Source organism: Punica granatum, chromosome 8, assembly GCF_007655135.1.
Source record: "Punica granatum isolate Tunisia-2019 chromosome 8, ASM765513v2, whole genome shotgun sequence".
Lineage (NCBI taxonomy): Eukaryota > Viridiplantae > Streptophyta > Magnoliopsida > Myrtales > Lythraceae > Punica > Punica granatum.
The window spans coordinates 9,714,685-9,732,801 of record NC_045134.1 but is presented as its reverse complement, the minus strand read 5'-3'; the positions used below and the strand labels follow the sequence as shown (position 1 = coordinate 9,732,801).

Genomic DNA, 18,117 nt, shown 5'->3' with positions numbered 1-18,117 from the left:
TTCCGGGAAATCCCTGTTTTCCATTTGTGAGTTTATCAGTACCTATGCTGTGCAATGCAGTGGGGCGGCGTCTCTCTGTGCCTAGTTGATTGCAAAATTATAGAACCAAGAACTGATCTTAGCTACATCAATCCTCTGTTTTTGTTATCTGGGGACAAAAATCAATGGAGAAGGATCAAACGGGGAGTTTTTTGCTGCACCTGCCCTGCTTCAATAAGGACTACCATCGACCATCCTGCGTTCACAACGTGCGATTTGTTTCCTGGCAGGTTCACGTAAACATATTCCACATCAAATAAGAGTCGGTGAACTTTCTTGCAATTCTTCCCCAAGTACCCTGTTAAGTGACCTAATCTCCACTAAGATTGAGTTGGTGGAAAAGTTACAAGCAACTTAAATTGTGATAGGATGAGTCATCCCACACACCTATCACGTACAACGAAACCAAGAGATGCATCGAAGTGTTCACAAATTTCAGAATGGAACTGGTCAGCCCCCGATTGTAGTATAAGGAAACTTACGGATTATTTTATTTTATTTTATTTTTCTTTTGGGCTGAATAAGGAAACTTACAGATTATTGATCATTATATTTCCAAGTATTTCAGTTGGGTTTGTCATCTACATCAAGAATAGCTGTTAAAATTCTGGATGATATTGTCAACGATGTTATATCTTGATAAAGAAAGAGTAGAAAAGAAGATTTTACCTCCAACCACGTATATGATCTTGCAAGCTCGTATAAAGAGGTAAATCCCCTGTTCTTGTTCTGAGTACACGAACCGAAAGCAATATACGAGTAGAAGCTTTTGATTCATTTAGGTCGTCGAAGAAGTGAAGGCTAGCCCTTGGAAGAAAGGTGATGTTAACCTGCGCAGGCAATATCAGATTGACGGCATCATCATACGATCAGTCTTTTGTTATTGCATCTCCCCCTGACCTCAATTGGCATTTTGGAGAGTAGAAGTGCAGCCTGCAAAAGTATATATATGTATTTAATGATGGAATGAATTCACCATACAAGATTGTATCGTTCTGTTCTCGGTAACGTCGCATTATTCCAAGCAATACAATTGTGTGCAGTATCCCACTGTGTAGCCTTCCATGTAGTCACAGCAAACAAGCCATTAGATCAGAGAAGCTTACCATGAAACCTTCTGAAGAACAATCTGAGCTGGGTCACCCTCTATCCTGAGTCGGGAACTGTTTCCCTTAATCTTTCATAGAAGTTAATTAAAGTCAGAATCTGTCATTGTTCTGCTCTGGTTAAGCAGATTTCTCATGTTTAACTTCACATTATGACTCAATTACTTGTGTGTTCTTGACAAAGTCGTGTGCTTTCTTTAGCATCGATCCATATCCGTCAAAAGGACAGTTGAGACAATAGCTTGAACGACCATCCCACAATTTGACCCATTGTATCCCTGTCGTATAAAATAGGAAGGCCGGTCAAATGGAATAGTCAGTAGATTTACTTGGATTTCCTTGAGTTACATTGATGAAAGGCAGGAGCAGGCGAATAGCCGAATTCAACCTGCATTTGCAGTCCGTCTTCAGGCAACCAGAGATAGTCTTTGATTCTCGAAAGGTGTCGTCTATATGCATCTGATTTCGGATCCTCCACCCAACAGCAAATCAAGTTTAGCACCCACACCGAAAATCCATGAGCGTACCTCGTATTTGAGAATACACTCTTATCGTACAACACATCTTGCGTAATGTGTTGTTATGTTCGACAAAATATTCAATGAGTATTACTCATTCACTTCGGATGAGTAACAACCGATCAAAATGCATGTAAGTGAGAGTATATGGGACATATGTAGGCCATGTTTACCACTTACATGCATTTCATTGAATGTTACACCGCCACCTGACTGAGTAATACTAATCGAATATTTACTCGGTTGTGTACCTTATTGACAGCTGCAAGGCAAATATATCGAGGTCCCTCCCCTCTCTTCGAGAGAACAGAAGGAAGAAAATTTTGACCATTAGTTTGGTATGTTCATTCACGGGGGGCTTTACTGAAATCGTTCTGTTTCTCTGAGGCTGAAATCAGACATAATTTGGGAGGACAATGAGATCTATTTTCATTTTTATGCAGCAACAAGTGTAACATTCTCGGAATATTGTTCTATTTTATGTAAATTCTTCTTCCTGCACTCGGATTTCATCCTCAAGTACCCGAGTGGGTCTTTTGTTTCCGATTCAGATGAGTGAAATTATGAGCTCCAATGAAGAACTGTAAGTCCACCATTATTGGATTCTGCGTGCAGCTTTAATTGTTGAGTTATGGAGCCTGAAGTACTGTGATTCCAGATTGAGAACGGCGATGTTTTGTTCTGTTTTTCAGTTCGGCTCATTGGTGATGTAATTAGGGTTTGTTCCCTTTATAAGTAGCAGCTTATATCTTTTGTAACTCTTACTCAAAAAAAATAGTAGAATACCTGACTTGGCGGCGCCCCCAGACATAGTCAGAATTTCTTCTCTGACGAATTGGGTAATCAATTTCGCGTGTCCTTTTTTTTGCTTTTCGTTCATATTTTCTTCTACTATCGTATATTTTCCGCAACAATTGGTATCAAAGCTCAAGTTTGAATCTGGAGCAATCTACGATGGACGGAGGAAAATCGGTGATCGAAAAGTTCGATGGATCGGATTACGGGTTTTGGAGGATGTAGATCGAAGATTATCTTTACGGTAAAAATTTGTGGCAACCTCTAGAGGATAAGCCGATCGGGATGACAGACGCGGAATGGAACGTGTTGGATAGGAAGGGGATGAGTGTGATTTGTTTGTCGTTGTCGCGGAACGTGGCGTTTCATACAACGAAGGAGAAAACCACCAAAGGTATACTGCAGGTTTTAGCCGATATGTACGAAAAGCCATTAGCGGCGAACAAAGTTCATTTGATGCGGCAGCTGTTTAACCTAAAGATGTCGGAGAGTACTGTTGTTGTTGAACATCTAAATGAGTTCAATTTGATAACGGTTCAATTGACCTCAGTCGATATCGATTTTGATGACGAAGTAAGAGCCCTAATTTTATTGTCGTCTCTACCAGAAAGTTGGAGCGGAACAGTCACAGCTGTTAGTGTTTCAACGGGGAAGGAGAAATTAAAGTTTGATGAAGTTCGAGATCTGATAGTTAGTGAAGAAATTCGCAGAAAAGAATCAGGAAAAATTTCGGGATCAGCTTTGAGTACAAAAAATAGAGGCAGATCAGAATCAGTGAATTCGCATCGAGGCAGATTGAAATCGAGAAATAAATATAAGTCAGGAAAAGACAAAAGTTCAATTGAGTGCTGAAATTGTAAGAAACGTGGTCATTACTCGAATCAGTATAAGGCACCGAGAAAGGAAAAGAAAAACGACAATTCAGCAAACCGGACAACAAAGGAGATTAGTGACGCATTGATCTTGAGTGTCAGCAGTCCATTGGAATCGTGGGTTTTGGATTCCGGAGCATCGTTTCATTCCTGCCCTAATGCTGATATAATAGAGAATTATACTTATGATAATTTTGGTAAGGTTTATCTTGCTGATGATGAGCCTTTGGAGATCGCAGGGAAAGGAGATGTTTGGATTAAAACACCGAATGGACTCATATGACAGTTGCGTGGTGTGAGACACATTCTTGGTTTGAAGAGGAATCTGATTTCTGGAGGGCAGTTGGATGACGAGGGTTATGACTTGTCCTTTGGCTCTAGTTCTTGGAAAATAATCAAAGGGGCCATGGTGGTGGCCGAGGTAAGAAGGAGGGTACACTGTACATGACTGTGAACAGCCATGATAGCATTGCACTCGCCAATATAAACAGCGATGCAGATTTGTGGCATTGCAGGCTTGGCCACATGAGTGAGAAGGGGATGAAACAGTTATGTTCAAAGGGCAAACTACCAGGTCTGAAAATAGTTGAGCTTGGATTATGCGAGGATTGTGTATTCGGGAAGCAGAAAAGAGTTAGTTTCTCGAAGGCTGGTAGAACTTTGAAGGAGCAGAAGTTGGAGCTAGTATATAGTGACTTATGGGGACTAGCACCGGTCACATTTCTTGGCGGCGCATCATATTACATGACCTTCATTGACGACTCCACGAGGAAGGTATGGGTTTATTTTTTTAAACGTAAATCTGACGCTTTTGACGCTTTCAGAAAGTGGAAAGCTTTGGTAGAAAATGAAACAGGCCTAAAGGTGAAATGTTTGAGATCTTATAATGGTGGAGAATATGAGCTCGATGAGTTCAAAGAGTATTGTGCTGTGAATGACATTCGCATGGAGAAAACTGTTAGAGGAACCCCTCAACAGAACGGGATTGTAGAACGAATGAACAGAACCTTGAATGAATGTGCTAGGTGCATGCGATTGAAGTTTGAGTTACCGAAGACATTTTGGGCAGATGCAGTTAACACTGCTGCTTTCTTAACTAATAGAGGACCATTAGTTCCTTTGGATAACGGCATACCGGAGGAGGCTTGGAGTGATAAAGAGGTAAACCTGTCATTTCTTAAAGTATTTGGTTGTGTTTCGTATGTTCATGTTGATGCTACCGCTAGAAGTAAACTGGATGCAAAATCTGTGAAATGTACTTTTATTGGATATAGCGGTGATGAATTTAGTTATAGATTTTGGGATGATCAGAATCGAAAAATAATTCGAAGTCGAGATGTCATATTTAATGAGCATGTTTTGTACAAAGACATGTTGGGTGCACTAGACATTGATAGTGCAGGTACTCGGGTTAAAAGCCCTCAGTTTGTTGAATTGGATATTTCAAACTCATGTGTGATTCAGAATGACCAGGAGGTTGTTGAGGCAGAACCAAGTACGCTAGTAGTTCCGTTGAGGAGATCAGAAAGACAACATCACGGACCAGAAAGGCACTCGTCCTCTTTACATTATCTTTTGTTGACTGATAATGGTGAGCCAGAATGTAATGCTAAGGCTATGCAGAGTGAGCACTCGAGCAAGTGCGAGCTTCCAATGAAAGATGAAATGAATTCTTTAATGTCCAATAGCACTTGGGAACTAGTTGAGCTTCCCAAGGGTAAGAAAGCATTGCATAACAAGTGGGTTTACAGAATTAAAGAAGAGGCAGATGGAAGCAAGCGTTACAAGGCAAGGTTGGTTGTGAATGGTTTTCAGCAGAAACAATGTATTGATTATACAGATATATTCTCCCCATTTTCTCCTCGAGTACTTTCTCGTACTCTTCCAAAGTCATTTCCTTCTCTTCAGGCTCAGGCTCCTCCTCTGCTTCTTTCACAGCATTCTCCTTGTTTTTTTCCTAACATTAATCCCCCGCAGAACCCAAGAGAACACGATTATAGTATTCTCCGAGTGCCCATATTGGGAAGATATTTCTGAAGGCAGCATAATTGATCATACCACTCTTGTTGAAGACTCCTATTAATTCCTGCATAGGTTTATAAACAAAACATTCGAAAATTTTAAACTATTCATTCAAACTCACGAGAACCTGCAGACTCGCTCTTCTTGCTTCGTAACGTAGATTTACCTGTTGCGGGAAATCTCCATTTTCTAATTGCGAGTTTATCAGTACCTTTGCTGCGCGATGCAGTGGGCCAGCCTCTCTCTTTGCCTGGTTGAGTACGAAATTAGTCAACCATATAACAGATCTTAGTACCTCTGTTTTTGTTAGCTGGGTGCTAAAATCAGTGGGAGGAAAAATAACAGATTGATCTTTGTTGCACCTGCCCTGCTTCAATAAGTGCCAGCATTGCCCATCCCGTGTTCACAATGTGTGATTTGTTTCCCGGCAGGTTTGTGTAAACCTACTCCGAAATGGAAGACAGTAGGTGAACTTTCTCACTATAAAATAACGAGTCTTAATCCATGTGTTCAGCACTAGAAATCCTTCTTCGAATGCCAGTGTGTTAAGTGACCGATTCTCTTGGAGACTTAGAACTGAAGTTTGAAGTTTCTTTTACCTTGTCGTGGGATGAAAGATAGCTCTCTCCCCACCCGCCGCAATCGAGCTGTTTCGACAACAAGAAACCGCATGCCCTTCTGATTCTAGAGCTATTCTCGTACGTTCTGCCCCCTGCTACTAGCCCCTTTATTCCAAACCACGTCCCATAGGTGAAACACGCTCCCCAAGATCCATACCTGATCCAATATAGAACAATATGACCTCATTATGTAATGTTCCATGCACTAGCCTTGTTTTTACTTCTTACTTTTCGAGAAAAATTTTACGGCTATATGGTTGAAAACTGACCATGAACCATCTGATAACTGTACGCTCTCGATGAAATTGATTGCCTTGTCTATACACAAGTCCACTTCTTCCCTCCGATGAGTCGGATACTGTTTTACAAATAACACGAGGGCTTGAATTGCTGCAGAAGTGCATTCCACATACCTATCAAGTACAAATGCATCACGAAATGCAGAAAAAGTTCATAAAACTGCAGAAAAGAAGTGCAGATTTCCCGACTATATTTCCAGAAAACTTACGAGTAGTCAATCATGATATCTCCAAATATTTCAGCTGGATTTATCATCTACAGTAAGAAAATTGTTAGAGTTCTTGATTATATTCTCGACAACATTTCCAAACTCTTGATTACAAAATAAAGAAAGAGTAGAAAAAGAACTTTTTACCTCCAACCACGTATATGACCTTGTAAGCTCGTAAGAGGCAAATCCCCCATTCTTGTTCTAAGTACATGAACCAAAAGCAATGCACTGGTAAAAGTTTGTGTATGTTCCGATTTGTTGAAGAAATTAAGGTTAGGCGTTGGAACAAAATGACATTTACCTGTAGAGACAAGATCAGGTTGACAGCATCGTACGATCGGTTTTCTGTTATTGCATCGCCCACGGCATCAGGTGGCATTTTGGAGAGTAGAAGTGCCGCCTGCAGAAAGTACACTCAATAATGCTGGTTAAGAAGTCCAGAATGGCTTTAAATTTCTCTGCCTAAGATAACCGAAGATTACCTTCAAGCCTTCCGAAGAACAATCTAAGGCAGACCACCCCTGATCAAGGGTCGAGAAAGGCCATCCGCCCCTCGATATGTGCCGATACCACTGACTCAAATCTCCAGAACTGTTCTCCATGATCTTGTCATAGAACTTGCAAGTCAGAAACTGTATTATCCAAAAATAAATCTCCCAAGTTGATCTTTAAAAGAGGATTCAATTACTTGTGTATTCTTGATGAAACCGTGTGCTTTCTTGAGCATCGTTCCATATTCATGAACAAGGCCAGTTGAGAGGATAGCTTGAACGGCAAAAGTGACATCCCACAATTGAGACCCGTTGTATCCCTGTCGCATACTAGAGACAATCAGATGAAGAACTCATTCATTTCATTGACTTGTGTTTTCTTAAGTTCTATTGATCAAAGGCAGGACCAGAAGAAGAGTCAATATAATTAAACCTGCATTTTCATCCCGTCTTCAGCCAACCAGAGAAAGTCCTTGATTCTCGAAAGGTGTCGTTTATAAGCATCTGAGTTCGAATCCTCCACCCAACAGCAAATCATGTTTAACACCTGCATCGAGAATACACAGTGTATCTCGTCTTGCATAACGGATTCTACGTTCCAGTTTCAAGATTTCTGTTCAGAAGTTTTACAAAACAGAGACCATTCGCGTTCATACTTATTTTTTTTTGCTAACCGGGGCGTCCAAGCTTCACCCGACTAATCCCCGGTGTTCCGTAAACCCCCGGCGGCGCACGGAGCGGGCAATTACGCATTCACGTTCATACTTATATTGTAAGAAAAACATCATCCGAGATGCGATCTTTGTTATGTTTCTGGTTCTTGCTTTTTGAGAAAAGGAAAAAGAAAATTAGGACAGCCTCTCGGAAGCTTTTAGGGAAATTCTTCCAGCATCTTACATTCGCAACGTCATACTTACAACTAAACGAAAGGCGATTTTGGACTTACCTTATTGACGGGTTGGCAAAGATATTGGGTATTCTCGTCCTCGTAGTGTACGTGTTGTAAGACGACTGCAAGCGCTTTCTGCCTGAGCCTAGAGAAGGGCCAACGTGTGAGGAATGGCTCTCCGATCTTGTGCAGGCAACCCCATAGGATATCTTGGACTGTTGTGTGCGGGTAGAACAGGTCCTCCTGAGAAACTCAAGACCTATGATCTCGATGTCGGCAAGCTATCAAGATGTTTAGGATTATATATCTCAATTTTTACTTGGAAAAGGCGGTACCTTAGCGCAGAGATTACGGGATTCATTCCAATCGATCTTATCGTAGCCTGTTGCATAGAGCTCCCTCCTAAGTGAAAGGATGGTGGAGCTGATAGGACCGACAAATCTCTTGCCATACAAGTACGACATTGGAAGGTACACCATTCTGCAGTGGCACCACATTCTTCCTGCACCAAAGGTGTCAATTTCTAGCTTATGTTAATCATGGTGAAGAGCTCCATTTAGCACGATGAAAGGGAATGCCATTATTGAACTTTGCATTCAAATCTGCAGTAAATGAAGGTCATTGCTTCCAGTTTTCATTAGCCAGAAAACTCAATTATAGAATTCCAATATCAGATTGTATCAATCATACAAGGATCAATGAGTGCAAGCCGATTCTGAAGTAGGATCAGCCAAGCCTGGGTTGACTATGACATGGAATTGATTGAGCCGACGGCAAAGAGAAGAACCTGGGTGGATTGGCAGAAAATAAGGGAGGAGCCATATTTCTGGAGGCAGGGGATTGTTGCCACTCCACTCATACACACCCAACACCTGCACAGTACACAACACCAATAACTGAGATTAGGATGAAAAATTGCAGAAAATTTGGGGCTGGCCCGTTTGGTTTCATGATATAATTTTAGAATCATGATTTTGATTTTAACTCTACCCACTACACAACAAAAACACACGTTTCTCAAGTCAAATTTATAATACCATCTCATTTGTCTTTTTCCACAATCAAAATCAAAATCAAAATCAAACTTAATTTAACTCTGAAACCAAACGCCAAAATTGAAAATCTATATCCTGAAGTTAAAATAAGTTTAGCCCTAGCTTTTAGGTAAAATTTTTTTTCCCTTTGCTGGCATTTGGGGGATTGCAGGTAATGTGATTACTGGTAATCCACCAGTTACATTACCGGTTATCCACGTTACCATGTTTGGTATTCCAATTTAACAATACTAGAAATCTTATTTTGTTTATACTTATTTTGTCATACCATCGAGGTGGGAATCCCATCTCTCCTAATGGTAATCTACATTCCCATTCTAGTGGAAATGTGTAAGTAGGAATGTGGATCGTCATGGCCGAACCAAACATGAGAATCCTATGCGTCCAAAAAATTTAAAATTATTTTTCTAGGAACCCGCATAAATTCCCACTTACCAAATGGCTTGTTTGTTTCAGGTGAAGTATGCATTTTCCATTGAGCTATTATCAATTTGTTATGTTACAAAAGCGGATCAGAGATGTATGATTTCTTTGTTCAAGTGAAATTGTGAGATATTAAGGACAATTACCGAGAGCCACATCTTGCCCCACGATGGAACGTAGGTGGCTCCGCCGTGGTCGATAATCCACTTTCTTGCACCGTCCATCGCCTCGTTACCGTTGTCAATTTCCTCTCCGAGCAGTCTCAGTGTCACGTAGCATAACACTGTGCAGAACATCGTACCGCTTCCTTCTATGTGCAATCCCCACCCGCCGTCCTCGTTCTGTCCTAACACATACGGGATATATTCATCTTCTATGGTTTATATTTCGTGTCCAATTAACCGAAGGAATTGATCGACATATTAAATTACCTGATGGTTGTAGAGGTACCGACGCATCTCGTGCTGATGTTTATCTGTTAGAACTGTCCTCAATGCTCCAGTTACATGTAACGCAATAATCTTGAAAATTAGCGAACCGAAAAAAGATGGTTAACAGCAGGCTCTTTTCTTTTCAATTATAATAGAGGTCTGTAAGTCTAATATAATATAATAAAAATATTAATAACTAATAAAGAGATACACCTGAAACCTCTTCTTTCGCACATTCAAAAGCCTTCTTCATTATTATGCACAGCTTTTATCTGATTATTTTTCACTCAAATCGATATGTTTGAACAAATTTCTTTATGTATATTTAATAATTATGTAATCTTAAAAGTAATTTAGTTAGCTATAATAAAGTGAGGATATGAGTGATCAAAAGAGGGTGTAGCGCAGTGGCGCACTCTTTCACTTAACAATGAAGGGGTTGCGGATTTAATATCCAGTGGGATTATCCTGTTTGAATGTCGTCTTGATTTTTTAACATAACATTTGAATTTTTTGCATTTTATATTACTCCTGGATAATTATTTCCAATAATAATTCTTTAAGAAAAACTCTTAATTGAATACTTTAATACTTGTTTCTTTTGTTGCCTAAAAAAATAGTAAGAATATTTATGATTCTTTTAATCATGAAAGATTCTTTGTTTTTTTTTCCAGCTTCTATTTTTTTCATTATCTTAGATAAAATACATAATCACAGTTTCATGCATTGTTATCAGAACCGGACCGGACCGACCGGTTCGACCGGTCGGACCGGGAACCGGCACCAAGTCCGGTCCGGTTCGCCTAAAAACCGAAATGGCAGCTTTGAACCGTCGGACCCATTGAACCGGTCGATTTTAAGCAAAATTTCATTAAACCGGCCGGTTCTATGGGTTTTTATGGGTTTTCTATTTAATGTAAAAATTGGTTGGTTGTGTAAGGATTTGAACTCATGACCTCTTGCTTTTCATATTAGTATACTACCAACCAAGCCACCACCACTTTTTTGTTCTTTTAACTCTATTTTTAAGTACTTATTAAAATAAAATATTTATTTTGAAGTAAGAAATATTAAATATAGATACTTTCTTATACTATTGTTATATTTCTTTAAAATCATCATACTTTTATCTTAATTATCATAATTTTTTTAATAATATGAATATTTATTTTATTTTAAATAAACGAGCGGTCCGACCCATCGAACCCTCGGTTGGACCCATAAACCCATGACCCCGTACCCCTTCCGGTTCATCATCCGGTCCGGTTCTGATAACACTGGTTTCATGTACCCGTCATGAATTAACTTAATTTTTAATCTCTATGTCACATAATTGAAAAATTACAATATTATAAGGAATTAATTTCACAACCATGAAATCTCAGATGCATCAATCAAATGCCTCGACAAATTAACTAACTCTTTAAATTTTCTTTCAATTTCATTCTGTTTTTCTCTCACTTCACCAATGGTTAAAAATTTTATTCAGATTTACAATATATATATATATATATATATTTCTGTTTTACTTTGATTCCCTTCTTCCTGCTTTCTTTTTGTTGGATCATTTAAGAAACACCATGTAGATTGAAACATATCTTCATTTTATGCACTAAAGGGCTATCCGCATGTACCGGGCGTCATAAGAAATTGATGTTTTGCTTAATTAAAATGAAAAGATTTCGGTAGCAAGGTTTGTCATGACGTTTTATTTCATGTGCTCTTAATATCAGTTAAATTCATGAGCTTCTCCGTATAAACATAAATAATTTATTGCAATTATGATAAGTATCACGACAAATTTTTCTAGAGAAAATCTATAAGATGCTTACATTGTTCTTTTTGTTAAAAGAGGCATATTTAAAGGCAGAGCAAAGAGAAAGGGAAGGAGAGAAATGTAAAATAGCTCTGGTATTTAATGGGCCAATCTGGCTAGTACCCAGACTAGTCGGGATCCATTAAACTATTAAATACTAGGCGGTGTATAAGAATGCGAATGAAATATATATTAGTACGGATAAAAATAGAAACTGACCAGTATGATTTATGCTTACAAAATGAAATCTTAATAGACTCCACCAATTATGTTCAAAGAATTTAACTTCACTTATTTTTGGAAAAATATACATTTGACCCACAATTTATTAACTTTCTTATTTTAGTTCATTTCCTTTTGTTTGGTGCATTAGTCCTTTTCCTTTTCTTCTTTCGTATTCATCCTAACAGTAATTGTTTTTTTATTTTTATCATATGCTTTTGATTGTTTTTCTGTCTCCATCAAGCTTATCCAATTTTCCATTAGTAAAAATTTAAGATTTAGTCTCTACTTTAGTCACTTCTCAATTTCGTCTTAATTATCTATTTTTCTTCTTCAATCATATTAAAAGCATTACCCATTTAATTTGTTCCTCTCAATTTTATTATTTAATTTTTGATTAAAAGCACTAACATCAATTTTTTGATATAAAATTATTTAAAAACATTAAATTAAAAATAATATTGTAAAAAATGAAATTGAAAGGGAGACGGAGCAATAGGAGCACAACGACGAACACCAAAGTGCAATAATAAGGCCACGAACGACCTTTTATTTTGTCGGCGTCTCTCTTTGTGGAGAGAGAGCTGGGGGATAAATCAAAGCAGGAGCAGTGACCAATCGAAAGAGCGGAGGCCTGAAGGCGGAATCCAAAATATGAACTTTGAATCATTATTCAAGCGGTTTGGCGCTTGTTTCGCTTAAATAATGTCTTGGATTCGAGTCATTGTGAATGCAGAAAATTCACGTTAGGAGATCTTTACCCCTTAGTCGATCAATTTGATTCGACTGGATTAGTCGGAGCCTAATTGGACTTCCGGATACCAAAGTTCACACCGAAAAAAAGAATATGAACTTTGATATAGTGTTGGCTAGGGCTCAATGCCAACCGTGATTTGTTACCTCGCTTGAAGTTATGCCATTCAGGCTTCAAAACTAGCATCATTGCTCTAGACGAAGTTGTCAGAAGCTCAACTAAGGCAGTGTTGGCTGCCGCTCAAACCAAAGAGAGGAAGCATCAATTTGGAAACGGATCGGAGTAGTGGGAGCTCGATCTCTGCCACACCGCCTCAAGCGAGGGGTTGGCGACTACACCAAGGTGGTGATGGCTGCCTTTGCCATCATTTGCACTATTAGTATCTAGAATTAGGCCCCATCGCCTCTTTCTCCATAATAAGACTAAGGTTGTGTTTGATTACAACTTATTTTGAGTGTTTAAAAGATAGTTACAAGTTAGTTACATGTGAAAATGAATATGAGAGAAAGAGAAAGATAAAAGATAATGGCTACATGTACTTAATCATTGAGCGAAAAATCGCTTAATGAGTAAACAAAAAAATTTGATTTGACGAAATAAGTCATTGTTGACTTATTAGTATTCTCTTCCCTTCACAAAATATTTTCTCATCCTTATCATTCCTTTCCTTTTCGTATGCATTTCGTTCTTTAACTAATTAAGTGCTTAATTTTTAAGTATTTAATTTATCAAACACCAAATAAAACAGACATAAAACATGACGTCGAGTGCATGACTGAAAAAGAAAAAGAGACAATTGGTACGGAATTGAAAAGTTACTAAAGTTGATCATTCGAACTTGAAATTTCTCTAAAAGAAAAATATTTGTAACTGTAACAAAAAATTGTATAAAATAGTGAAAACGGAACTACAAGCTGAAAACGAATAAAGGAAAAGAAAAAGGAGTAAAATAGAAAAAGATGCAAAGGTGAAGAATGGAAACGAACCAAAAGAAAGAAAATGGATTAAACAAAAAATAAGCAAAATTAGTGAATGAAATATATAATTTTCTCATTATCTATCTATTATAGGTATTTAAAGTATATTCTTTAGATTCTTGCAATGAGAGGCTCCCTTCATGCAAGGAGAAGAGAACATGCCACACAATCCTTTTTGGCAAATTTTGAACCCAAAATTGAAAGTCTTTTCAAGTCTCTACGTTGGATATATAACATATTTTTCTCTAAATCCCTATTGTTGTTGTTGTTATTATTGTTGTTGTTGTTTTATTCATGCTTATAAAAAAGACAGGGAAAAAAACATTAGGAAGGTGTTATTAAAGTATGAATTACAAGAAAGCACGAACAATTCAGAATCTCTAGACATGTAAGAAGATTGAGCGTTTCTAGGGTATAAATTACGTTTGTTATAAATGTTTATTTAAGGAAAATAATTATTATGAGATACTTTCATAACTTGAATGGAACCTCATGACAAAAGTCTAATAGCTAGTATATTAGATATATAAACTCAAAAATTTAATTTGCAAAAGCCCACACAATACGTCGGCCATATGACTAGTTTGTATGATTTTACCTTCTTGTCTATATAATTTACCAGTAATAAAATTTTTATCTTTAATACTAATTGTATTTTATTTTTTTGGGTTATAAAGACGGCCCAAAAACTAGTACAATGAAAGATAAATTATTAATATCTAATAAAGGGGCACGAGTGTCCCACTAGGTATCGAACCTACGATATCTAGATCAACAGGCGAGAGTGTGAGCCACTACACTACATCCTCTTTGTATTTTACTTTGACGAATTATTAGAGAGAAAATCTTAGATAGTCCTATATTATTAGATGCGTTTTCTTGTAGTGTAATCGTATAATTATTAGTGCATTTATGATCCCTCAAAGTGATTTACTACATATATAAATAGAAATAGGGCTAATTACGTAAAAAAAAAGGCACAACTTTTGTTCAAATTCTCAATTTTAGCATGACATTTCGAAAATAGCACAAAAAGACACAAACTTTCGTTTTAGTCTAAAATCTAGCACGCCGGTAAATATTCCGTCAATTCTAACGGTATTGGCTGGCTAGGCATTAATGGTGGCACGTGCCGCCGTATTATTCGATGAGTGGACCTTACATTTTTTTTTATTTAATAAAAATAGTTCCCAAAATTAAAAAAAGAAAGGGTCAGACTGAAAATAAGCAAAGGGAGGAGGGGGCTGGCGGTAGTGGCCTAGATTGCAGCCACTACCCTCAATTAGGGAAATTAAGGCTCCTTCGATTTTGGTGGTGGTGGCCTCGATTTTTGCGACCACCACCCCCCAATCAAGGTCAGCGGCGACTTCTGTGGTGGTCGCCAATCCCGATTGTGGGGTAGTGGCTGCAATCAAGGCTACCACTGCCGGCCCCACTGGCCCCTTCCTCCTTTTGCTTTCAGTCCGACATTTCCTTTTTTATAATTAAATTATTTTATTAAATAAAAAATGTGGGGTCCACTTATTGAATAATATGGCGACATGTGACACCGTTAATGCCTAATCAGCCAATATCGTTAGAATTGACGAAATATTTAACGACGTGCTGAATTTGAGACTAAAACGAAAAGTCGGGCTTGAATTGAGAATTTGAGCAAATGTTATGCCTTTTTACGTAATTGGCCCATAGAAGAAAGAATATTATACCGTACCATCAACAAAAGTGATTTTACAGTACAAGTCAATAATTTACCATAAAATTAAGTAAATCTCTTTAAACCTATATATAATATGTAAAGTCTGGGGCACCCACTGGAGGCCGCCATCTATGCACAAGTAGCAAAATAGAGCATTTTCATGCATTTGTAATCATCCGTGTTAATTAGTGATATGCCTTTTGTACCTATCGTGAATAACATAATATCAATGGTATAAATATTCAATATCATAATTAAATATGAATTATTATTATTATTATTATTATTAATATTATTATTATTATTATTATTATTATTGTTGTTGTTGTTGTTAAATTTTTCATAATTTTCACCAATCTATATATAATATATAAAGCCTCAGGCAATCATTGGAAGCCGTCATCTATGAACATGTGACTAAATAGAGCTTTCTCATGCGTTTGTAGCCATCCGTGTTAATTAGTGATAAGCATTTAGTACCTATTATGAATAACATAATTTCAATGGCACAATATTCAATATCATAATTAAATATTCAGTATCATATTAATATTGTTGATAAATAATAATATTATTATTAGTACTACTACTATTATCATTATAATATGAAATGTTATGAACAAAAATAATTGTCGGATTAAATATTCAATATCATATTAATATTGTTAATAATAATATTATTATTAGTACTACTACTACTATCATTATAATATGAAATGTTGTGGACAGAAATAATTGTCGGAGCGAAGAAGGACAAGGAGAAGGAGAAGGAAAGGGAGAAGAAGGAGAAGGAGCAGGAGAAGGAGGAGGGGAAGAAGAAGGAGGAGGATCATCAATTAAATGAGTCATTCTAAAGATATACGCAGGCTATCTTACCAAAAATTCATAAAATATCTGTTAACAAAATAAATACTTGATTTTTTTTTCTATTAAGTAGGCGATAATTCGTGGAGACTTTCTCACAAGTAATAACCCTGCACAATGCGCAGGTAAGTTGCTAGTTTCGTATAACTTAGGTAAAATTGTTTCAAATCCATGTAATGTTTTTCAGTTGTATAGTGAATATTATTTGGTTCCTATCTATTTCATCCCTTCCAAACAAGCACTAAAAGTAGATAATAGTACCGAACACTACTATTTTGTTAAGAGTATCCCGTTGATTCCAATTCCAATTCCAATTTCGATTCCGAGCCCACACGTTAATGAGTCATACACGAGAAGCAATGCAAAATCATCCGAATTCGGAAGTGCCGAACACTGTAAAGGGAGTTACATATGAAAGCGCGCACATTGAATGCGTGGGAGAGACTCGGAGGCTCTTCCTCCGAAAATAGTAGGAGGAAAACCACATTCACGAGATATAAGACGTGGGACTCACCAGGCCAGGCAGGAGGAACAAGGGCCCACCATAATCTCCGGGCCAGAAACCATCGTCGGACTGGAGGGTGGAGTAGAACCTCAGAGCTCTCCTTAGGGTCACTCTCACAGTCTCCTCTGTAATTTCCTCTTCCTCCTCCACATTTATTTGAGGCAATAATTCCAATTTCTTCTCCCTACCAAACTGTAAATATATACATATATACACACATTACTTGCATTTAATTATTAATTGAAAAATTAATATGGACATTTACGAGACGATATATGTATTAACAAAGTCACATACGTATACCTGAAGCCTCATTAGGAGATCGGAACTGTGTTTGGCTCGGAGCCTGTTTTTCCTAAACTCATCCCGCGCATCTTCGATCTTATCGAGCTCATCTTCAGACTCTTTGGGATTGTCATCGAACTCCCACATTTGTCTCCCGATAAAGTTGTTCCTGCTTGTGAGCCATGGGTCGTCGCCTTGGGAGAGCTTGAGCTTCCACATTCTAATTTCCCACAGCCTGATCGAACCTATGAATTTTAGAGGCCTCTGCCAGGATGTGCATCTGCCGATTTTTGCTGGAGTTTGTAAGAAAGAAGAAATCGTGCATTTTGTATTTGTCGTATATTGGATGAAATGTTGTTTTTTTTTTCTTTTTTTAAGTAGGATGAAGGGCCTTGAGTTGCACATTAAAATTAAACAAATCACATTACATTACATAAAGAAATGATTCTGGGTCCGTCTCTTCCAGAGGCGAGTGGGGAGGATTTCCCCACCCCTTCTTTCCTTCTTTTTTTTTTCCAATTTTAAACTTTTTAATTTTTTTTAATGTACGTATATAAACTTTTGTTTAGGACACCACTTGATATTAGAATGTCTTACGAACCTGATTAATTTAAGTTCGAGCTGGATCAATCCTTATTTTTCTAAAAGTTTATTTCGCCATATTTTTTTTAATTTCATTTTATATTTATTATTTAATGTAATATACAAACTTTTTTTGAGCAATACCACCTAATATTTGAACATCGAACGAATTCGATTAATATAGGTTCGAGTGGGGTCGGCTCACTAAGAGAAAAATCTCTTTCCAGTCACAACACCAAATTACCTAAAACCAAAGCAAGTAGGAAATGCCTATTTAAATGTATCACCAATTTAAGCAGTATCTTTTTGTTTATAATTTTAGAAATATTTTTTTGTCGGTTGACACAAATTTAAGCTAATCTGTTGATCGAGACAAATTCTTGCGTGGTTGACTTGGCTGAAAGAGAGAGATCTTTTATTGAATATAAAAATTATATTACGAGTAAAGTTTGTCCACATACTTATCCAAAAAAAAAGTTTGTCCACTTAAGCGGGCTACTTAAGCCCTATAATATTATGGTATTGATTTCTAATCACATTATTGAAAATTCAAATTAAAAATTAAAGAAAAATTATTTGACCCGCGCCAGATTGCGAAGTAACAAATAATACTAGGATAGAAACCATGCTATATCGTAAATTAA

General features: G+C 37.3%; 1 protein-coding gene across 2 annotated transcripts; it reads right to left on the bottom strand.

Moving 5' to 3' along the window:
• Positions 1-4,978: 4,978 nt before the first annotated feature.
• Positions 4,979-17,521, bottom strand: LOC116188638 (cycloartenol synthase 2-like). 2 transcript variants are annotated; one of them, XM_031518117.1, is made up of 18 exons: positions 16,910-17,521; positions 16,616-16,798; positions 9,773-9,862; positions 9,488-9,682; positions 8,651-8,735; positions 8,199-8,365; positions 7,921-8,106; positions 7,408-7,521; positions 7,172-7,294; positions 6,966-7,088; positions 6,785-6,883; positions 6,628-6,684; positions 6,481-6,527; positions 6,242-6,385; positions 5,952-6,129; positions 5,715-5,795; positions 5,519-5,602; positions 4,979-5,416 (listed from the first exon to the last, which is right to left on the bottom strand). In XM_031518117.1, the coding sequence occupies exons 1-18, from the start codon at positions 17,294-17,296 to the stop codon at positions 5,294-5,296; spliced, it is 2,466 nt and encodes an 821-aa protein (XP_031373977.1). In that variant the 5' UTR covers positions 17,297-17,521; the 3' UTR covers positions 4,979-5,293. The 2 variants fall into 2 exon arrangements, with proteins under 2 accessions (XP_031373977.1, XP_031373978.1); XM_031518118.1 differs by lacking the exon at positions 16,910-17,521 and having other exon boundaries at positions 9,773-9,825; positions 16,616-16,746.
• Positions 17,522-18,117: the final 596 nt, after the last annotated feature.

Excerpts from the sequence above, each read along its gene's own strand:
- LOC116188638 (XM_031518117.1), bottom strand. The coding sequence starts at position 17,296 with ATGTGCAACTCAAGGCCCTTCATCCTACTTAAAAAAAGAAAAAAAAAA. Across the intron at positions 6,884-6,965 it reads GTTCTTCGGAAGGCTTGAAG|GCGGCACTTCTACTCTCCAA; the intron begins GTAATCTTCGGT and ends TACTTTCTGCAG. Across the intron at positions 5,603-5,714 it reads CACTTATTGAAGCAGGGCAG|GCAAAGAGAGAGGCTGGCCC; the intron begins GTGCAACAAAGA and ends GTACTCAACCAG.